This window comes from Cyrtonyx montezumae, unplaced genomic scaffold (assembly GCF_038088225.1).
Source record: "Cyrtonyx montezumae isolate F1298 unplaced genomic scaffold, pur_monq_1.0 scaffold_8, whole genome shotgun sequence".
Lineage (NCBI taxonomy): Eukaryota > Metazoa > Chordata > Aves > Galliformes > Odontophoridae > Cyrtonyx > Cyrtonyx montezumae.
The window spans coordinates 36,996,780-37,021,089 of record NW_027072089.1 but is presented as its reverse complement, the minus strand read 5'-3'; the positions used below and the strand labels follow the sequence as shown (position 1 = coordinate 37,021,089).

General features: G+C 38.1%; 1 protein-coding gene across 2 annotated transcripts; it reads right to left on the bottom strand.

Moving 5' to 3' along the window:
- Positions 1-1,742: 1,742 nt before the first annotated feature.
- On the bottom strand, positions 1,743-22,336 carry OPRK1 (opioid receptor kappa 1). Of its 2 annotated transcripts, none has more exons than XM_065753715.1 (3): positions 22,077-22,336; positions 8,428-8,780; positions 1,743-2,275 (listed from the first exon to the last, which is right to left on the bottom strand). In XM_065753715.1, exons 1-3 carry the CDS (start codon positions 22,334-22,336, stop codon positions 1,743-1,745), a joined length of 1,146 nt encoding a protein of 381 aa, XP_065609787.1. The 2 variants fall into 2 exon arrangements, with proteins under 2 accessions (XP_065609787.1, XP_065609788.1); XM_065753716.1 differs by having other exon boundaries at positions 1,743-2,269.
- Positions 22,337-24,310: the final 1,974 nt, after the last annotated feature.

Sequence of the window (24,310 nt, the reverse complement as noted above, 5' to 3'; positions counted from 1 at the left end):
TGCTGCTGTGCTTTGGCTTCTCTGTCTTCATAGGAAAACAAATACATACACTGAATTCATAGGACTGCATCAGAGAAAATATAAAATTATCAAGAAAATGGGAACCATCAAAAGAAGTACGGCCAACAGGGTGAGGGAGATGATTGTGCCCTTTTTCTCTGTGCTGGTGAGGCCTCAACCTGCAGTACTGCATCCAGATGTGGAGTCCTCAGTACAGGAGAGACATAGACCTGTTGGAGCATGTCTAGAGAAGGGCCACACAAATGACGCTAGGGTTGGAACACCTTCCCTGAGAGATCAGGCTGACAGAGCTGGGGCTGTTCAGACAGAAGAAAAGGCTCTGGGGAGCCCTGAGAGCAGCCTTTCAGTAACTAATGGGGGGCTATAAGAAGGAAGGGGACAGACTCTTTAGCAGGGTCTGTTGCAATAGGACATGACAAGGAAAAATGGTTTCAAACTAATAGAGGGGAGATTCAGATTGGATATAAAGAAGTTTTTCACAATAAGAGTGATGAGGCACTGGAACATGTTGCCCAGAGATGAGAATGCCCTTTCTCTAGAGACTTCCAAGGTCAGGCTAGATGGGGCACGGAGCAACCTGTTCTAGCTGTAGATGCCTCTTTTCATTGCAGGGCAGTTGAACTACATGATCTGTAAGGGTCCTCTCCAACATAAATGATTCTATGATCCTATGGGAAATCAGACAATATATTTAGTCTTCATTTTCTTTGTATCAATCGAGATAATCCATTTGCTAATTCACCGGTTTCTTTCAACAGCTCTTTGAGTATTTATTTTAAGTCTGCTAACAAATTGTTCAGGTGAATTAGAACAGCACTATTTTTATTTATGTTCCCTTTACTGAAAATGGTGTTAAGCTATTTACTCCCATATAAAGAATGTAGCACAGTTTTTCATCAGACTTGTAACAAATGAAGAATGTGGAGGTCTCAAGTATCTTGATGAAAATACACTCTGAAAATGAATATTATATTATCCATACCTGTAAATATACATACATCTTGGAAAACCACACATAGAAAACATTACACACAGGTGATTAATCACGTGCAAAAGATAGGAACAATTTTCCTTAAGTCCCAGTATTTTTAAACACGGCAATGCTTTATCATACACAGACACAATAATATCATCTTGATATGTAGGCAGTTCATGCTTAAGCTGTATTTTCATGGAACAGACAAATGTTACAAACACATTAATTGAGGGGAATAGTGATTGTAGTTTTGGTAGCATTCTGCTGAAATATAAATAAAACTCTTCACTGTAGAAGAGTATGACAATTCATGTTGTCAAGCTATATACTTCAGAAGTAATCGATATTTGGGCAAATCTATGCTTTTGGCATAACTTAGTGCTATAACCTATCAGTTAAGATAATCTTATAGTTTAAAGAGTCAACTCAGAGCTTACTTTATCTAGATCAACAATAAGCTTCTTCTCTCTCCCAAGAAATGTGTGGTAGCACCTGCTCAACTATCATAATTATGGTGCCAAAATCTGACCACTAATCAGGTCCTCTATATTTGAACTTATTTTCAGGATGTCCTTGTGTGTCAGTAATAAACTTGGCTTAGTTCAAACTATTAGGACTTCTTAAATATTCCACAAATGTCTGTCCAATTGAGTCTAGTTCAGACTGCAGTGGTAATCTGTGTCACTCCAAGATCATTGGACTCCTCTCTCTCTTGCGGACAGTAAGACGACATTTCCACGACTAGTCATACAGGTTTGTTTGTCCCATCTGTTTCCCTCCTATAAGCTGGGTCTTGCACGGTGTTTCGAACTCTGCTGGTGCTCTGCCTGTCCATCCTCATCTTAAAGGGGAAGCAGAAGTCTTTGAAACATCTCTTGAAGTTTTCATCCAAAAAGGCGTAAAGGATAGGATTGAGGCTGCTGTTGGTGTACCCCAAAGCAATACAGAAATAATAGCTGGATACAGCAGCAGTACTGTGGGACACATCCCCTAATGCTTCAACCAGCACAAAAATGTGAATAGGAGTCCAACAGATAATAAAAACTGCCACAACCACAAGAACCAACCTGGTGATGCGACGCAGGTTTCGATCTTTTTCTCGAGACCCTGAGAGAAGTCGTACGCTTTTAAGGCGCAGGATCATCAGAGTATAGCAAACAATTATAATGAGTACTGGAATAACAAATGCAAAGACAAAGACACAGATTTTCATGAAGATGTCCCACCACACATAATCTCTGTCTGGGAACTGCAAGGAGCATTCAGTGCCAGCTGTATCTAGGAAAGAAAAAAGCAAGAAGAAGAAAATTGCTTTATTATTAGATATTCCAAATAATATAATTATCACTGTATAAGCTACAGAAAGTGATTATCTTGTATTGTGATACTAATAAATGGAGTTATCATTAAACCACTCAATGAAAAGCTTTATATAACCACTGAAATTGGTTTTACACAGCTTTCTATGGAAATTACTTAGAGACTTTTTTTTTTAATGCATAACATTCTATAAATGTAATTTCCCACAGGAATAGCTAAAAACAGAGGCACAAAAATAAAAATTTATTAAATTAGGCCTAACAGTTTTTCCCATTTGAATCTCACTGAGATTTAAAGCCAGGAATAGTACCAGGCTTAATGGAGTGGAAAACTCATAATTATTATCAAACTGTACAAGTTTTTGTCTGTGTAAGGAGGCAGATTTTTCATATTATGAATGGTGGCAGAGCAATGAGGTTTTTGTATGAAGATTTTGCCAATGTATGATAATTGTGTCATAATCTTTTCCCATGTGTGTTCTTCAGAGCAAATGGAATACATGTAACTTCTCGCATTCAGAAAAATGATTTCCTGGCAATAGATTCCTTTCAGTCAAATAGAAGCAAACAAAATAACTGTGTGCAGAGTCAAAAGGAAGCTGCTCTTTTTGCAGATCATGTAACTGAAAATTCAGATTGTGCAGCAACCGTGGGATCTGATCCACCAGAACCACCCCACTCCCCTTCTTCTTGACCATGTCAGGATTCAAAGTCACAGGCTGGAACATTATTCTATGTCCCAGAAATATTCCATCTGACAGGAGGCTGCTAAGGCATGAAATATTTGAGGTTTCATTTGCTGACCTCACGACTGCCTTCCAGCATATAAACCACATAGTAAAACAAGAAATAAGATAAACAGCAAAGCAAGAGAAGGGGTAAATTTATAACTACTATCAGCAGTTAAACTTCACCAGAGACAAATCAAGGTAACAAAGGGATTTTTCACTCTGAATTGTATCTTGTATTTTATCCTCTCAAAAACTGCATCATTCTTTGGTTTGGTTTGGTTTTGCTTTTCCCCTACGGAATTCATCATTCCTCTGCAAATTGATATGTATTGGCTATGTTGAATCAGACCTTAGGATAGAAAGCTTCAACACACTGTTGCGTATCACCTTTTCATACGTCTCCAGAAGAACTAGTCAGGAAAAAAATCCATCATTCTATATTTCCTGGCTAACAAAATGCTCCACAAATCAAGCTGATATGATAGCTGATACTGTTGTGAAAAATGGCTGTGTGTGTGTCTGCTTGTGTATGAAGTTATCATTATGGTATCATGCAGACATTTCCAGGGTTAGATATCAGAAACATGTCACTGAATGACATTAAATTCTAAAACAATAAATAAAAAGCTGAAAATGAAGCTAAATATTTTGAAATTTTGTTTTAGAGAATGTAATAACTAATGGATGATTCTGAAAGCTGAAAAGTGAAAAGATGTCTTTCAAGCCTGATGCAAAAAAATCTGACAGCACAAGTATAACATCATAGGCCTTCAGCTTTCAATCAACTTTTCTAAATCCAATTGCATTTTGACAAAGAAAGCTGTTCTAATATAATTTTATTCTAGAAACATTAACAGTTATCTTCAATGAAATTTCCACATTCATTATTACTATTATTTGTAGTAGATCATGGCCTTGCAGCAGCAATCAAAGCAGGATGTGGGTACAACATCTAGACCAGTAATCTGCAGCTATATGTGCAACTGAGATAAACAAGAGCTGTGACTGCTCTAGGCCACATCCATTCCCTCACTGAAACTCACTCCCTCTTCAGGTCTACTGAGCTAATATCAGGGATTTATCAAAATTATTAGGTTAGAAAAAGCTCCTGCTGATTAAAATGCTTATTCCAATCGAATCTTCCTGAGAAAGCCACAGGAATCCATGTGTTTTGCTGCCACTTTTGAGAGGGTAGGTGTTGCTGAACATCTGCAGTCATGCTGAAAGCATGGAACCTTCAGCTGCAGGTGGAAGAGCAATTTCAGCCCAGCCACGATCCACCAGCAAAATGCTCAGAATCCAGGCAGCACTTCCAGTATTAGAAAAGAAAAGGTCAGAAAGGACTTAGAAATGTTAATGTACCAACATTATTCCATCCTAACCAAAGCCACTTGGAAAAAACAAAAAGTTTACAGTGTTTCCCTGTCTGTGAATTTGAACAGATAACTTTGATATTGCTTTTCATTAAAAAAAAGATAATTTTACATTGAAAGATATTTTAAATGTACTTAATCATTGAGATAAAAATGTGAGATTGTGTAATAAATAATAAAAAATATTAATAGAAGTATGTATGTACTAATATACCAAATAAGTACAAATAAGTACTAATATAGCAATATTAAACTGGATGTATTAAAAAATTAAATATATATATGGGTGTAAGTATACTCTCAGAAATTAAAAAAAAAGCTTTAGTATACTTGACTCAGTTTTAATACTGGAAGCTTTTTTAATAACATTATTCTCAAAAGTAATGCTTTATCACTTTCACAGAAAAAAATAAAATCCAAAATAATTTTATTGCCCAAAAAATACTAGTTGAATCCTGAATATCTTCTTGGAAATCTCTTAGTGTAACCACAATAATTGCATAACCTTCAATTTTAAGGTGCCATTTGGAGATCCCTCAGTTCTAAACTAAGGCTGGAAGTCTTCTAGAAGGAAAATGATTAAAAAAAAAAAGCCAAATAACAAACAGGTGACCTCCCTAAGTGATTAAATAATTAAAATAATTAAGTTACATTCATTGATTAAATATTACAGACATTAACAAGCTTCACTAACAGTACACAGGATATCATTAATGGTAATTAGAGTGTCTTCGATCCCAAATTATATTTTACATTAGCTACTCAGAAAAGTAGTGAATAAACTATGACAGTTATATCTTTTGGCTAAAAAACTGTCACGTAGATAGAATGCTTTAACTTAAAACAATGGAACTGGATTTAATTCAAAACTGGTATTGTGATATTTGAATGTGATAAGTACAGAAGACAGAAACTATATTTATCTTCCAAAAAGAAAAAAAATAAATCCATACTTTATACACGTTTTCTCAGCATATACTAGTGAACATCAGTATTGCTAAGTTTCGAAAATAAATTAAAATTTAGACTATAGCTTCACAGGATGGCTTCTGGGTCCATCGTGCCCAACCCCGCTGCAGCAGGGACACCAGAGCAGGGGCCCAGGCCCACGTCCAGGCGGCTGCTGAAGGTCTGTGAGGAGCAGACCCCACACACGGCCTCTGGGCAGCCTGTGCCACTGCTCCGTCACCTGCACAGCACAGAAGTGCTCCCGGAGCTCTGAGGGAACATCACATGTTCCACTTTATACCCACTCCTTCTTCTGCTGCTGTGGGAACCACAGAAAGAAGCCTGCTTCTCCTCTTTGCACTCTCCCTGCAGGTCCATGACAATTAAATGCAGTCTGCTTGCTACACTTTATATAATTTTGAAAATGACAATGATATTTCAGAAGCCCAAATTTATCAACTATAAATGTAATGATTGTTTTAGATGCCATAGCAATTTACTTTATAAATAAAATCTTATCCTAAATTCATTCATGTTTTCCTTCACAATGACATGGATGCTATATGAAATCATTTTACTTTTTCATGGTTTACATCAATGACCAGCAAATATCCCAATCAGAGACACACATTATCATAATCATCTTCAGGGATTTTGGGAAAGAATAAAATCCAAGTTTTTTGGGGGGTACTTTTTGCCTGGAAAAGTGCAGAACTAAGTACAGTACAGTGCCACAAAATGACCATTTAAGATTTATAGTGTCCCACTCTGAAGCCAGCTATTCCAGTACATCAATATATTTAAAGAAAAATACTGCACTTCTTATGGTACTTTGATATAAATATATATTAAATAATAAGCTACCACTGAAGATTCTTCTTAATTCTTGTACAGGATATCTATTTCTATTAGATATCTTGGTAATATCTCATCTTTGTGCATCCACTCCTCTCTACTCAACTGAGTAGTCAAACTGGGGCCTTTTTTTTTCTAAAGCAAATGGTTCTTCAGCAAGAAAGGCTCCATTAAGACCAGAGAGGGAAAATTTATACAGACATAAGGAAAATGCATCTGGAAGGACACCCCAGGAAGAAATTCTGCACTGAGAGAGTAACAGGGACTAATTAAGCATGGGCTTGGAACTTTAAATACAGTCACATTCTGTCTGTTGATTTGTTTAAATCTGAACCCAACAGAGGCCCTATAGCATATAAACAGCAACTATTGTCACCAACGTAAAATAAAGTTTCTGTCCTGAGGTTCAGCTATCAGGAGAATCTTAGTATTTTACCCTTCACCATGTATCAGTGCAATTCAAGAGCACACCAGACAAGATAACTGGTAGTAAATGCTCAAGAGGCACTGTAGATCAGACAAGCAGGGCTGAATAGTAGGGGCTGACAGACATTTACCAATGATTTCCAACCTCATTTGGCCCAGCTGTATTTCTAATAGCTGCTTCAGGAGGAAAAAATATCTACCTGCCACAGGATGTGAAAAAGGTATTTAATTGTTTTTGGCCTCAGAGAAGCCCCTTGATGTGAACGTGATGCTCACAGTAAATGAAAGAAACATTCTGCTAGTTAAGCATGCTTCAAACAAAACATTTAGCCAATATTTCATAGCCTTCAGAATTTCATAAGTAGTCAATTATTCTTCCTACAAGGAGATGCTCTGAAGTGTTTTGTTTATTTATTTATTTATTTTCTGCATGTGGCTTTATAGAGATCTTGATTGGGAAGAAGAGTTACAGCACTGCAAATCAGGGTACTTGAACTCCCAAATGTCTGAAAGATGTTTCCAGAAAAACTCTCCTCTCACCTACCCACTGTAAGACCAACAAAAAAATAATTTGTATATCCTCAGTCAAATAAAGTAACCCTTGAGCAGCTGTTGCTGGACACCATTGTTTGATGGCATTGATCTATGCCAATTAAACACACTGCATTTTCTCTTCCAGATAAAACCGTGTCCTTATGTAAAGTTTACCAGTTCTCCTGGGAGGATGAAAACTTTCTACTAGAAAAGGCAGCTAAATCAGCAACTTATTAAACATTTGAAAAAAGTAACATCTCAGACAATGCCACTACCAAATAAATATGTATGCCTTGTATTTCATAGAGTCATCCATAACAGGATGTCCTCAACACCAGGATATATGCTAGAGGTTTTGAGCTTTTTGAAGACAGTGCTGCTGTTAGACCTGTGGGTATGAAGTACATATTTTCCCTTTCCTTCTCAAGGATTTCAGAATAAGATTAACTCCCTAGCAGAACAGATTTAGTAATGAGTCACTGGATAAAGGGGCTAAATGTGCAGTCCTTCACAGATTATAAATTTTGGGTGTACAGGTGCTCCACTGTCAGATTCAGTGACTTTATGTTCTTGTAGTTCCTTCCCTGACATGCTCTGGTTCTTCTGCTGATATATATTCTCAGCCTTTCAAAGTCTCAATTCCTTTTTAAATAGGAATTTCCAACACAGTCATTTTCTTAGTGTTTAGCTTACTTTTTTTTTTTTCTCTCCAGCTACTTTCTTCCTTTTTTCACCAAATCTTTAAGTTCTGTGAAATAACTGCTGAAAAAAAAAACTCCCAAGCTTTAATATTAGTGCTAATGAGAAGTAGTCTAGGTTTCTGGTCTTGAAACTTCATCAGAAGTACCCTCACAATGTCTACAAAAAGAACTCTCAGCCTACATTTCAAGTTTTATCTGGTCTTTGGACTTTCAGCCATGTTCAAATTCCTGACTACTTCTCCCTGCTGTCTGTTGTTATTTTCTTATTGTATCAATCTAGCACAAATAGTGCTTCAATGTGCATTTTCTTCTTTAAGTTGGCAAGGGTATCTGTGCTTGAATTATTTATATGTCATATTTCAAAATGTCAGAAATTTATGCATACAAAAGTATGAAAATATGGAATGCGGATGATCTTCTATGTGTAAAGTATGCACAAGTTACTTAAGTCAAAATCAATCAGGTTTAGTCAATATTCCAAGCAACGTTTTACATAATTCAAATAGAATTAGAATAGTCTCAGTTTTGAATGCTCATGCTCACCTTCCCTGACTTTGGTACCTCCAAGAACTATGGCAGATATGCCAACAGATGAGGACAACAGCCAGATACAGATGTTGATTATCTTCGCCTTGAGAGGAGTACGGAAGTCCAGAGCCTTCACAGGGTGACATACAGCAATGTATCGATCAACACTCATCATGGTCAGTGTGAATATGCTGGTAAACATGTTATAATAGTCAATTGAAATAACTATTTTACACAGCACATCCCCAAATGGCCAAGAGTTCATCAGGTACTCTGTGCTTTGGAAAGGCATAGTTGTGGTAACTAGTGCATCTGCCATAGCCAGATTGAAAATGTAGATGTTGGTTGCTGTCTTCATCTTTGTGTATCTGAAAGACAAAAAACGTACTGCTTATATGACTGAGTACATTCAAACATGTAATAGTTTTGAGTCAATTTGCTGCTGTTGTTTTTTTGCTATCATTTCTAATTTGTGTCAGAAATGCACATATCCAGGATCCTTAAAGTGACATTCTTCATTCAGTCCCTTGGCATCAGTATTCTCTGTTATAGCTATCCACTATGGGTAAAACCAGATAATGAATAAATTTAACCTAATTATCCAAATACCGATTTCCATGCTATCTTCTCAAATACATCTACAAGCAAATATCATTTTTACATTTGAAAGTGCCAAAGTAGTTCTGTGTTTCCTTTTCTTATTGCTAAATGTCAGTGGTTACAAATTTTCTGAGTTTGTTTTGTTGAAAAAATAGATATTTCATTCTCCCAGAGGATGTAGCAATCTCTGATAATAGTTACATTTGCTGGGCCAGACTGCCATCTTGAACAAGTTCTAGCAATTTCTCGTTTGGTCCTACATTTCCCATTTCTCCTCCTTTCTTATCTCCAGCTTTTCCCTGTCCCCTCTTCCATGACTTCTGTTATTAAAGATGATGACTATTTAAGCAGGATATCTCAGTGGAAAACAACAACAAAAAACGCATTGCAAAGTTTTCTCTGCATCCTTTAATTTCACCAAAATTAAGCACTTTTTTCTTTCCATGTGATGGAAAGCTGAATTTAGACAGAGAAATATGATCTCAAACAGAACCCTGCTTTGTTCTGCATGACAATAGTCCAACTCTGTGGGCACAGGCTTTGTACCTGGGTGAAGAGGATTGCTGCCAGCTCTGCTGTGGACACAAAGCATGAAGGACAGCATCTCTCACTTCCTTTATTAACATAGGAATACACTTAAGTCTCCGCTCTGAAACCCCCTACACCATGTAGTTACTTTTGCTCACTGCTGTCAATTTATTATGAGATTCAATGACAGATTTTCCTTCTCAAAACTATTTCACCCACATATTTTGAATGTGAGCCCAAATTAAAAGGTACACATTCAACACACACACAATCACATCCAGCTAGATTTTGCTATGCATCATTAATGAACTTACAAAGGAAATACTAGATATAATCAGTTTAGCTAATTAACATGTTGGTTAATGTGTCTATTTGCCTTTAAAACTGTGACATGTAAAATAAAAATTTGCAGAATATATATTTACCAGAGCTTCAGAGTGCTGTCAAAATATTCCTATAGTAGGTCAAATATTAATTAAAACATGGGTCAATATGTAATGTAATGACCAACACGAAGTGTGAAAAACAGCATTCATTCTTCTACACTACTACTCTAAATACAATTCATTGAGAAAATAAAGCAAAATTGCTGGTTTGAAGCATAAAAACAAGAACTGAATGTGAAAAGATGGTAAAAACCCTTCCTACTGAGATGCCAACAATCTATAGCAATTGCCTGACAGAACTGCAAAAATTCTTGATACTTGGTTCCTGGGAGAGTACTCTACAGCCACGACAAGTGCTCTACTCCATGCTCTAGTTTCCCTCTGCACCCGTTTGAGATTCTCCAAGATCAAAGACAGAATAAAGATGGAAAAGAACCCACCAGTCAGAGCTGGGCGTCTTTACAACCTCCACACCAACCTCCCCAACATGTCCTCCAGCAGAGGAGGCCATTTGTCTTGTAGGCCATATTATAGCCCATAAGACACTGTAGAAACACAAATATGAAAAGACAAGGTGAGGAGAAACAAATACAAGACACGTTAACAGGCTAGCAATATTCCCCCTGGGGAAAAAAAAATTCACTTCTGATTGTAGCTCAGTTATAAGGACTGAGGAAAAACTCACTAAACACTCAGATAGCAAATATGTGCTAAAATGGACTGATTTCCCTTAAATGTCTGTAAAGGAATCACAAAACAGTGATTTTACTTCTGAAGACATCACTGAATACTGAAATTTGGAACTGTTGCCTGTCTCATAGTAAAAATAATTATGAAAATATGGAAAGAGCACCTTATGGTACCACAAAAACTAAGTCAATTAAGTGGAGAAAATTCTTACTGTGTTTAACATAAAGTGCTCAAAACACATAGCTGATCAAAAAGAACACTGAGAAGTGACTTGACTGGAGTGTCTGAAGTTCTTCACAAGGAGAAAACAGCAAGGCCTGAAAAGCTCTTTTAGGCTGGAAAGAAAAGTGCAACCAGGACAAATACGGAATAATCACAGCCAGAGAAACTCATCTTAGAAACAATGATGGATTCATCTGAAATACTAAAGTGACCGTTACTGGTAAAAAATTACACAAAAAAAGGAGTAATTTTTCCATTTTTTATGTCTTCAATGTCTACAGTTTTACAAGTAGCTGTTCTTCAGTCAAAGACAAGTTACTACGCTCAATACAGGAATATTTAAATGAAATGCAATAGTCTGTGGTATGCAGAGGTGAAATTACTGCTAGCTCTTCTGAATCACTACTTCTGTGGATCTTCAAAAATTCTCCAAGCATTTGGATAGGAAAAGTTTACTATCACAGGCAGAAGAAATTCTTTAATCTTTACCCTTTAAAGAAAATCAGAAAATGTTAATGAGATATACCTGAGGACTTTAATAGCCTTAAAAAAGTCAAATATCTGAAAGCCTTTATATCTAACATTTCCTGTTCCTTGCAAACTTCTTCTCTTCTCTTCTCTTCTCTTCTCTTCTCTTCTCTTCTCTTCTCTTCTCTTCTCTTCTCTTCTCTTCTCTTCTCTTCTCTTCTCTTCTCTTCTCTTCTCTTCTCTTCTCTTCTCTTCTCTTCTCTTCTCTTCTCTTCTCTTCTCTTCTCTTCTCTTCTCTTCTCTTCTCTTCCCTTTCCCTTTTCTGTCTGTGTGTGTGTATGACATGGTTTAATTATGTGTAAAGGTACATTTCACTTTCTCAGTACTCTTTACACCTCACTCTCACACTTGCACTGGGAAAGACCCCAGTGTAAAATAGAACTAACTTTTTAGATACTTTCCAAGTTCAAAATTTTGAAGCTGCAACATGAATGATGCTCTCTGTATACATACTGTGTACGATAATACAAATGTAAATTGAGCAATTTTAATTTTTTAGACTGTACCTTATATGCACATATATGAAAAATAGTATTCCTCACTGCACTGATCCAACAATAAGGATGTTTTGTTGTGCAAGGGTTGTAAGAAATTCAGAGTTATTCAAGCATCAGCATTTATACGACCTCCAATGTAATCAAATCAAATCTATATGCATACACACATTTACATAAAACAGTGTGCCATTCCACTTCTAAAATTCTGTGAAAGGTTTTGGTTCATTTCCTAGGCACATGCACATAACAGTGCTGACTTTGATAGCCTTACCTCCTTTTTTCCCCAGTGTTTCCCCACAGCTCACTGCCCTAGCAGGCCCATGACCAGTTGGCCCAATTCCCTCCCAATTCAGAGACCACAGGCAGGTGCTGCTTGCACTGTTTGCTCTCAGCCAGAACAGGCACTTGGAAGATTCTGACCCATCCTATGTCAGACTTTTAACAAGGGGGGAATCCTATAAATACTGCTCCAATTAATATTTTATTACATTTAGGCGATCAATTCTTCCAGGCACAGCCAAGCAATGATGGGTATCTAACTCAGGTTCACAGTAATGCTAAGTACAAGCACATTTTACTGATGTCACCATAAATCTCTTTTATGTCACCATAACAATGCAAAGAACTTGAAGCATTGGCCTTCACTTCAATAAGATATTGGCTAGAGAGATATTTAAAGCTGTTAGGCAATATGGATTAAATCATACATTAATTTAGGAGTTCATAAATTCAGAAAATCCTTTGAGAGTCTGGACTCAATCATTCAAACTCCTTTTGAATTTTTAGAATTAAACATCCAGAAAAATATTAAATGCTTAGATGCCTCTGAAGATATGTGTTTGCTGGCTTAATCAAAAGCCCAGCTAAAGTAATGGATCAAGAACTGTGGCTGTCAGACATTCTGAAGTGGACTCTGATAGAGTCTTGAGTCTATTTCAAGATGAGAAACTTGACTGCTTTTCTATAACACTTTTCTATCGTACTAAAATATAGGAAGCAATATTTTGTATGGTTTCAGCATTCCCCCTGCACCCAAATCTACACTTGAAGAAGCTGAAAATAATGATGGAGTAAGAGAGGGTTCTCTTACTTTTTTACAAAAAATGATTTTTTTTTTTCATTTTACGGTTTACAAAAGTGAAAATTATTGATTCAAATATTTGAATGTTATTTAGAGGGAAAATAGAAAATATTTAGAGGGATTTTGAGACAGCAGGTTAAGCTATCAGGAAGACTCAATCCTCTATATGGTTTAAATAATCAGAAAATATATGAAAACCCTGCAGAAAAATAGACAATATGAGAAAGACAACTCTGCTTTAGATGTAGTTTTTTGGATGGATATACGATAACACTTTTTAAGAAGCAACATGAAAATTATATCTACGTACATATCACAAGAGAACTTCTCTAAACTATCACAACTTAGCCTAAGTACACTTTCTGCAAGTGGAAAGTTCTCTGACTTCAGATTGACCTTGAGAAAATTTCCCCCATCTCTCACGTCAGCCATCATCACCGAACTTTTCCTCTTGGAGCAGAATTTACTTTGCACATCTTTTTAAGACACTAAACAGGAAAAATAAATTGCTCCTCCAATCCAAACTTATCAGTAAAATTGCAGTTATGTAAGGAGGAAATATGCTAGAAAGAAGTTGGTGTGCTTTCAGAAGAAAATAAAAATGCATTAGTAAATCTATTAGAAAAGCCCCTAAAAGGCATTAACTCAACTAGCAGACAGGAATGTACATGCTAACACACAGCATAACATTAATAAAGTTAATACAAGATGAAAAAGAGACTGTTAGAAGATTTGTCAACTAGCTCTAATAGGCTGAAATGTTTCCTGTGGTATGAAGTGAAAGGTGGAGAGGGAAGCAAGTCTAACAAGTAAACTACAACAATATGCTGCAATACCAGAATGAAAGTACATAGCATGAAATACAAGGTATAACAAACATATTCTTGGCAGATACCTGAGTCAGTGAATGTAAATTAAAGGCTAAGCATGTCTAAAAGTAAATTGCAAAACCACATATCACCAGAATGCAGGCTCTGTTCCACTAGGTTCTCTGGGTGATGTCTACGGAGATCAAGCTGCTGAAAAGCTTATTCATGAAAGCTCTAAATCTCAAGGCTGTATTCAAGGCACGCTCAATATCATATTGCATCAGAACAAGGGGAGAAAAAAAAGGAGGAGGATATATTCCAAACATTAATTCTAAAGGATGACTCAGCCATCTTTTGGATCTTCAAACTCAATGTAAGAGATTTATGATGATAAGGAGTTAAGGTTGAGATCATTTGAAAAACACAGAGATCAATATGCTGCAGTTTCCATGCTGGTATGTTATTATTACCTTTTGAACAAGAGACAGAAGTTAGCAGTGGAGAGGGTATCAGAAAAACTCATTAAGTAAAGGCAAATGTTATTATTGCACATATCCAAATGTTGCCTGTCTTTAACATCAAAATCCCTAGAACCCTACAAAAAGTTGTATATATTCTCTTCAAAATCTCATCTTAAAGTGGAATTCTGCATATTAATAAACACCTGCAGGTGCCTATTTTTACCCAGCTTAAAGAAGCAAAACATGATTTTGGCTATCATGCTCCTCTCAGGGAGCATAATCTATATGAATGTCAGAAGACACCATTAAAATACTTACAATTTACTACTAGCATTATTTCTCTGAACTAGTTATAAGCTGAGCCAGAACAAAATCTTCCAGATTTAGACGGGAGATTTTGTTCTTGAGAATAACAATCAGCTCCTGAATTAGGGATGGGAAAAGTAATGTTTACATACATCCAGTTAAAATGAAGAAAAACTCTCACTACTTAACAAGAATGAATATTTATTTTTCTCCTTCTGTGATAAGGACTTTTACTATTTTTATGCAAGTTTAAGAGCATCTTTTCTGATAAATATGTTTAGTATTAGAAACACCAACACTCGGAAATTTGTTCTTCTGGAGTTTCCTTCCCTGGTAGTGTTCGCTTTTCACTTTGCTCTTAAAGTCTTGAAAGGATATCTTTCTCATGAAGGACATCCCAAGCCCCCAAAACAGAGAAAAATGTTTCTTTATGTCTATGACAAAAGGAGAATATTGGAACAGGCTGTCCATGGAAGTGGTGGAGTCATCATCTTTTGAGGTGTTCAAGAAACATACAGATGTGGCACTGAGTTTAGTGGGCACAGTGATGACAGACTGATGGTTGGACTCGGTGATGTTTATGGCCTTTTCCACATTCTTTAATTATCTAATGGCTCTATGATTTTATGAAATGAATTTTCTTGCTGTAGGACAGAGATTGGCTGATAAAGAGAACAAATCTTATTGCTCAGGAGGACAAAGATAGCATATTTTTCAGGGTCTTGCTTTCCTGCTGCACAGCTAGCTATGTATGCAGACATTGGCTGAAAGCATTCAGATACTGTTGTTCATTTTCTCCTAAGTAGATGTTTCTGCAGGTAATAAATAAAGAAAGAATTCAGAAGCCTCTTGCACAGGGGTCCTGGGAATTAATATTGTGCATACCAACTGAGCACATACTTTTCCACAGGAAATGAGAAAAGTGAAATGCAGGAAACACTAAGACAGTTGACTGAAAAGCACAGTTGAGAGCTCCCATGTTTGAAAATATTTTTCTTTTCCAATGCACCCTACCAAACCAATAATTCTGAAAGCCATATCTAAGATTAAGACGTAATGCTGTCCATCAGCCAGTAGCACGGTAAAAAAAATTCTGCGTGTGAACAGTAAATTCATGTATTGAATAGCTTAATTGAACTAATTCTAACATGTAGGTTCTCATCTACCATTTCTCAAGGAGAACTTTCTTAATTGCCCTATGTTAAGCACTGTTGATAGTCTACTGACAATGCAGTGGGAAATAGATTTACCTAATGTAGTCAATCAGCAAATATAAAATCTTCCATTTTCCAGGTGCAGGGTAGCTAGGTTTGGAAACCCTGGATGTTTGCTCACAGTGCACTTCAGAGTAGCACTAATTTCTGTAGCAGAGAGCAGTGAGGCAGAGTGTTGTGTGCTGCACTGGTGGTTTGATGGATGGAGAAGACAGAAAAGTTCTCCATGCACTCTTGCTGTGCATTAATGGAAACTCATGCACTGCAGAAAAATATGTTAGGCTCTAATATTAATGCAGAGAAAAAAAAAAAGCTTTCATTTTAAACAATGAATTGAAAATTGAAAACAGCAAACTTCCTAGAATTAATTTTCACTTCTCTAGGGATTAGAGACTGAGTCTAATGAGATCTGAACCCTCCGGATTCAGGATAATTAAATATTTCAAAGATGATATACAGACTAGCATGCAAACTTCCCAATAGGATCATAAAAATGCTGGGCACCTACATATATTCCTTATTTATATCTATTTTATAGTTTGCAGAATGCCATCACTGGTTAGACACTCCTCCTTCCATGTCCTCTCTCCATCTGTACACACACTCCTTCCCCAGAGTTAATTCAGTTTGTGCACTCATGCCAACCTGTAGACAAGATGACATTCAATTCATACTAGCATTTCCTAATGCCTCTCAGGCTCCACAAAACTGAATAGCAATGATCAAAGCACAAAGTCTGCCTTCAAGAGTAGAGCACAGGGTCTGCATTTTGGGACTTATCTGGCTCTTACAGGTGGGAGGACCAAAAGATAAACATGAGGTAATCTTCCTAGAAATAGATTTTATCAAAGTATTCCTGGTTGCTTTTCCTTTGGAAAGTACGTAACTGAAATTAAATTTCTCCTTGGCAACTCACCTGTGTCAGAGAATTTCAGATAGGGATCAACTAATCACAGTTTGAATAGATAAATAGCCAGTAAAGATCATCCCTCCTTACCCTTTAGCACATCCCAGGTCAAAGTCACTAGGTTAAAGATTTCCCACCACAACACCCTTCCAGCAAATTCCAAATCTTCTCTTGGGAAAAATGAAATGAAAGGTCCCCAGTCTTCCCTGTCTCTTTCTCCTCACTAAGGGCTAAGATAGCCTGTTCCCAGTGTCTCCCTGCTGCACCACATGTCGGCCAGGGACATGGCCATGCCCTGCATTCTCCCTGCTGAGGACTGACGATCTGTCTCAACCTCTCTGTCTCACCAGCAGCCAAACTGGAAAGTGCTTGTATGTTTTCATTTCCTGTCAACTCAGAAGGACTCCCCATAATTTTTCTTGCTCTAGCCATTAATTCCAGTTAAGCCTTTCTCTGAAATAAATGACTACCTGGCTGCTAGCCTAGTGGAAGTGTCTGGAAAGATAACAAATATCTTTCCACAAGCCAAACAGATTACACACTATAAGCTATAGCCTCCCTCTAATATTCTCTCTAATAAATATTCCTTCCAACCCCTTCCTGTGTTCTCTCTAGTTTCTCAGTATCAGTTCTTATCATAGCATCTTTTTGGTAACTTGTGTTGAGTTTCTTATCTGCTTATAAATCCCAGGTCTCACTCACTTATTGTCTAGTAGGGTATTAAATATATTAAAAACATTCAGATTTCACATAAATAATCAATGTTTTTCAAACTACCAATATTTTCATTTGTAATCCTGTTCTCTTTCTGCCACCCTGGTCTTTGTGTCATCTGTAAAAGCTGGCAATAGTGATTAGTAATCAAAGCCTTTAGGAAAATGGTGCCATGTTAGGTCAGATCCTGAAGAATCCACTGGAAAAATCCTCCACTCTGCAAGGTGAGGTCAGATGCTCCTCCAGGTCCCGTGACTAACTGCTATCAATCAATTTGATACTTCTGTGCTAATAGTAAGATGTTGCCTGTTTATTGGGTAAAACTATGTTAAAAGACAAACTCCATAAAGTATGATGCAGCTAGGTCTTTACTCTTAGCAGCCAATTCTGTGATTTCATTCTTTAATGAAATCATGCTGACTACAGTTAACAGAGAACAAGCAATTTAGTTAGATTGACTCTTCTGCAGCTTCAATTTTCATTTCAGAATATTATTTCAAAATGTAATTTAATAAAATTAGGACAAAAATTTAAAGTAAATTAACATACTATTTTGGTGTTGTCAAAATCTAATATTAATTTAAACCTGTACACTTAATCTATTCCATTTTTATATGCATATTTTAATATTTCATTATTGTTTAGAATGAACGCTGAAGATTCAGAAACAATCTGGAAATGAGTTGATTTTAGCTGACATTTCTTCATTAACTCTTCCTGTTGCATAAGATGTCACTCACTTCTACAAATATCACAATAGAAATGTATTACTAACCATACTTTTTTCTTAAACATTATACAAAGCAGAAGAATACAAGCTTTCTCTATTCCCTTACGAATTAATATACATAACTGTGACACAGCCTCTTGTTAAAACTGTTTTTGTATGCAGAAAATTATTCAGTTCACTGGAAGCTTCAATGGTAATTTAAAAAAAAATAACAGGATTGGCTATTTAAGAATTAGATGATATAAACTGTTCCCAGTAAATGACTTCAGGAACAATGGAGGTAAGACTCACGCAAAAAGTGAATCAGAAATGGGTAAGAGACAGTCACGTGGCTCCCACAGAATTTTTACTGGGGTATGTTTATGGCTTTCATAAAAGCAAATCCATTGTTAAAGCTGTAACTCAGCTTTCATTCAGAGGACTTTTCTTCCCATCCAGCTGTCACGAGAAAGCACCATGTTATTTAAAGCTAGAACTAAATTTTAGAGAAATAAAGTCAGGAGGAGGGGAGAGGGAGAACGGGGCGAGAAAAAAAAGGAAAAGGACTATCATGTTTCCAAGGACAAGCAATTTTATTTTTCAACACTGGCCAACAATTTTACTTCCAGAGATTAAAAGCTATGAGGGCTTCAGATAGACTCTGACCACGTCAAAACAAAGCTGTATAACTTCACTCAGATGAGGTCAAATAATTTTATCTGGTTTCTACAAACCCGTTTCTTGCCTCCTTGTCTCCTCCATACTGTGCTTCCCACATAGCATCTGCATTTTCCACCAGTGCAGCAGGCAACACAATTCCCTGTTCCTCTCTTATAGTCTCCCAATGGAAAGAAGCAGCTTCAGGTGAGCATTACATCCCTTGTGCTCTGCTGGCTGTCGGTCTTATAACAGACCCTTAGTACTTCTACATGGACCAAGCAGCTGATCTGAACACAGGGAGAGCTCCTGAAACCATCCACAGCACTAGTATTAACTGCAAGGAGATTGCCAAGGGTGCAGGTTTCATTCTTTCAGCATATTAAAAGTAAACTTTTTTGATGTGTCTGAGGAGTGTGGAGTGCTTACAATAGCCCAGATCTTTTTCTGTTAGGATTTTGAGTGATTGGTTTGGGCTAATAAATCTAACAACTTTTTGTTTAAAAATAAGAAATACTTACATCTTTCATGAGGAAACTGAGTCACAGAGCCACAAAGTGATTTTAATCACTTTGATAGGTGAGAACAATGCTTTGTATCCCTGTATTAAAACCACAGGAAGAATCCAGGTTCCCTGAGTCATGGTTTAATAGGTCATACTAGCACCACAGTACTAGTGTACTATCACCTCTGTGTCTTCAACACAGATCTCTAAAAGAGCTGGAATGATTGGTCGACAACATGAGGTGACAAATACATGACGCCTAAGGAACAGTGAAAAATGTTTCTATTACTCTACTTCAGCTCTAACATCTTCCTATCATAGGGATTTCTTAACACATTAAGATTTCAGAACAATGCATTTCTGATTTTCTCCAACGCATATTCTCTCTCTACGTCATTCAAGCATTGGAAAGATGTGTCTGCCTCTGTCTCAACTTATCCTTTTCTTTTTAGCTCTGCCTTCCATATCTATATGTCTTTCTCTTCTTGTCTTTTCAACACCTCTTTTCTGTTTCCTTCCTGCTTCCACTTCTGCACTCACTGAAGTGGAACACACGCCCATTTGTCTCAGGAATGTTGAAGTATCACCATGAGAGTTGTCTCCTCCTAATCACTGAGACAAAAATCTCACTCCTCTCTCATCCCTGGAGATACATGAACACAATCTCTCCAACCCAGAAAAGAGCAAAGGCCTGTGACACAGCCCATCCCTCCAATAAATGAGCTGTTATGGTCACATAGGAAGGAAGCATACTTTGGCTATTTGAAAGAATCATCTTTACTAAGACACGTCATTACACAATTTGCTTCCTTACCAGAACTGAAAATTCATGTGACAGTTGCAGGTGTTGGTCGAAAGGAGCAAAGGGAGTAAGAATGCTGCCTGCCAGCCCAGTAGGTGTCAGGAGGAGGGATCTGGGGTTTGGAGACAGGAGAAACAGTAAAGAGAAGACTTCTGCTAACTCAGTGTTCCAGGTGGTAAAGACAAGCCATCACTTCATCTTGAAATTTGTGGTAGCAGGAGGAAAAACAATTTGGGATGGCTAGGGGACATGATCCCCCTCTATCTGCTTTGTCTTCACAGACCTTGGCTTTCCACATAAAGCATCAGTGCAATCTGCCTTTTTCTATGGGTCTTGAAAGCCCATCTTGAGACACACTCATGAAGAGAGAGGATGAGTCGGAAAGAGAAAGGGAAATGAAAGATTGGGACAAAAAGGAAAAAAATACACTCTTGCATGAACATTTGGAATCTTTAAATGCTCCATATTGAACACAATTAAATTTGTAATGTAATTGCAATGCATTTAAGACTAAACTAGGATCTGGTGGAGAGTCTAGCCATAGCTAGCTAAACCCTCACAAAAATAATCTTAAAAAGGTAATAGAAGAAGAGAAAAAATAAAATACATACAACTCAATATAATCCATACACGCTGACTTTCAGGGCTCTAAATAAGTTTGAATTCTACTGCCCAGACTGGCAAATCAGCACTGTACTGTTAAATGATTTATGGTTTAGAAAAACTCTACCTTACTGCACATGTTGAGTATGGAGTCGCTCTTCTTGCAAGATAAGTGCAAAATAAATTAAATCCTTACTCTGAATAAAGGGTAAAGTAGCTTGATGAGATATAAGAACTACAGCATCACAAAGATGGAGCAAACCCATTACCCTGCATTGACCATGGGAATCTTTATTTATTGGACTGACTTCTAAATGAGACTCCACTTTATTTTTCAAAGATATTCACCTGGTTTTAAGACATTTCCTAAAGTACATCATCAATAACTTCACTGCTTCCAGTTAACTCCTATCATACCAGGTCTAACAATTATTTCATCTGTTCACAATTGCTTGACCTTTATCATATTCACTTTACTAAAAAGATCATTTGCAATCACACTATTTTTTCTTCCTATGTTCAATGTGATTTCATTTGTTGACCAAATACTCCACACATCCAATAATAATAATACAGAGCTTTTTGCGAGATTCATATAGAATATGAAGCAAAAGAGTGAAAAGATTTCATGATTTCAATTTCCTTGGTTGGTCATTATCACCCTGCTGAGCTGCACTGTCCAGGAATTATTATAAACTACAAATGAAAAGAACAAAAAAAGAGAGAAAACGTAGTGCAGGCAAAAATATGTAACAATATGTAAGTGTAAGTATTGGTGCAATACATGAAGTATTTCAATATGAAAAACTATTTGACAGATACACAGTTTTCTCCTTTTTCCTGAAAAAAAAAAAAAAAAGGAGAAGTAGATCCCTCTCTGCATCTCCTTTGTTTTCTTCAAGGCAATACCAGCAACTGGGGTTAAACACCACTTGCTAAGCAAAGAAACAACATCCCTTGGCTTATATTAAACAATGTGATTCTTACTGTTTCCTTTTTTCATACTTCATTGAGCTACTAGGTGACAAAGCAGCAACATATCAGTGTCCACACAACTGGACACATAAGTGATGTCTAGAGGATTCCTCACGGGGAGAAAAAAGTAAAAACACAAAAAGAAGGTACCTTGCAGAAGTTTCCTTCTCCCAGTTTCTCTCAGTCAAGGGCAGTCTCTCATCCCTAGAGGGCACCCGATGAACACAGCTCAGGGGCACCAAGCACCTCTCCCACACGCTGAAGGCTTTATCACCTTTATCCAGCTTTTCCCTTCTCTCTGTAACTGCACTTCCAGGCAGACTCTGTGACTGAAAAGATTTGCGGACATCCTGGCTACCTTTTCGTCCAGCTCCAGATATACACAGACCCAGAGAGCTTCCATAAACTCCCCCATGAGCTGACAAACTTCAGGACAGCCATTTGTATCCCTTTCAAGCAAAGCCCCTTACCTTATGATGACAAACATCACCAGAGAGTTTCCCACCAAGCCAACAACGAAGACCACCGAGTAGACAGCGGTGATGATTATGGGAATGGAGGGGGAGATGCTTGTGTGGTTGTGCTGGGTGTCCCCAAAGGTCCCGGTGGCATTGCTGTCGTAGTCTGCCCAGCCCAGGGGCCAGCTGCTGCTGGTGCTGGGGGGGTGACAGGGCCCCGGCACACAGGTGGAGTCCAGTTCCTCCCGGAAAATCTGTACAGGGGCATCCATAGAGGCCACAGCCCCCACAGAAAGGAGAGAGACTGGAAGGACAGTGGAGACTGCAGGAGGAAGGATGCTGGAAAAGGGAAAGAGAGGAGATGAGACAGAGGTGCTAACACAGCCAGTAGATATTAAGAGCTGCAACATTTCTACCTGTTAAGGGAAACACTGCTGCGGCAAGAACTGTAGTTTGCCAAGCAGGGATTTAAATAAACCACGTTCAAAGTAAATACATGTTAAGTATTACATCTCAGTATGTAATGTGTGAGTGCTTCTCCTCCAGGTGCACAAGGAAAGTTTTCCTCCACTTTCAAAAATTACACAGAGAAACAAATCAGATGGGAAGTAGTTCAGGTCCACCCCCATGCTTTAACCCTCTCTCTCCCATCCTCCATCTTTTAAGTCAAACAGCATCCTAATGACAGGGGCTCCTTGCTCCCTAAACTCCACTACAAACAAGGAAGAAGAAAACAAGAAATCTCCCACCTCTCTTTATATCTGCTTTGACATTAGCCCTGCCTTATCTTTTTCTAGATCCCATGCCTGCTTCTAAACAAGAGACAAATTAATGACACAGAATACCTCTCAATCCAGGAGAAGGAGCAGAGTCCTCAGACAGATCTTCACAGGAAAAAAAGCATCCACTTGGCTCCTGGGAGTACCACAGATCTTCTAGGACTTTTGAATCCAAAGCACCTGAGCCCTCAGAGATGCATGCTAGCAGCAGATCTGACTCCTGGGCATGAGCTACGGCATAGTAGCAGCAGCTGCTGCTGTTCCAGCTCCTACCACTTCGCCTTTTCCCTCCCAGGCTCTCTCTGCTTCCCTCTCCCCGTCAGGGCTCCAGCAGCACGCTGCTCTGATGCATGCGTTCTCTGCCTCTGTCCCTGCAGCTCAGAAGCTCACATGACTTCTGCCTAAGCGCCCAGAGGCAGACAAAATAAAAGAAATAAGTTCTGCTGTAAGTGGGTGCTTGTTTTTGTACACTTTTCCAAATCAACTTTTCTCACTGTCCTCACACACCCAGGCCTTAAGCAATGAGCCCCTTCGCCTTACTTAATTCTGCTTGCACTTATGGACTGGTAGATACTGAGTAAAACAGGATTTCTCAGTTTAGATTCCTTGCCCGGCCTGTCATCCCATTCCTGCCTCAGCTTCACAACTGTGGATCCCAAACACTTCCCACTGGATGGCTGTGCCCTTCTTATGCCTGTAACTTGGGGGAATAACAGAAGTTGGATTCCACAGCACAGAGAGGCAGGAACATTGGGGAGCAGCCTGACTGCTGCCCTTTGTTTATTCAAGCTGTCTCACACCATGAGAAGCCAAGTACATCCTGATGTGCTGCTGGGGGTCTGCTCAACCCAGTCCCCTGCTGTGGTCAGGGATGGAGAGGAGGACAAATTCCTCAGGCCTAATCCCTTAAACACTCCATCCTGTGGGGCTGGAAACACACTAATCTGTGCTTGGGATACCCCTTGAAATCCTGACCAGAATTCCCTCTAAATGGCAAACTGGAGACTAAGTAAGTGGCCTCTCCCTTGGAAGGAGCAGAGAATAAGCCAGGCTGCCTTTGTTTCAGAGCTCGAGGTCTCTCCAGGTACCTGTAGGGTGGGTGTCAGGCCTCTCCAGACTTTTTGTGAAGTTCAGATGGTCAGAAAAGGGGTTGAGAGTTTTCTTCATCCTTATGAAACTTTACTCCATTTTCTTCTCATAGGGCTTCTGTGATCAGGCTGAAGTTTCTATTTTTAAAACATTTTTTTCTTTCTGAACCTGTAATCAAGATGAGAAATTGCATCACCCATACGCTTGAAAGTCACAAAGGAGTTTTAAAAGGTACAGAATCCCCTTTCTCAGAAGCAGAGGCTCATGCAAGCATGGTGTTTGCTCTGACTGTGCTAGCTGATTCCTTGAGAACATCAGCATCTGCTCAGTGCCACCTGCATGGAGCCATCTGGAAGTTTCACCCTTGATGAAGACATC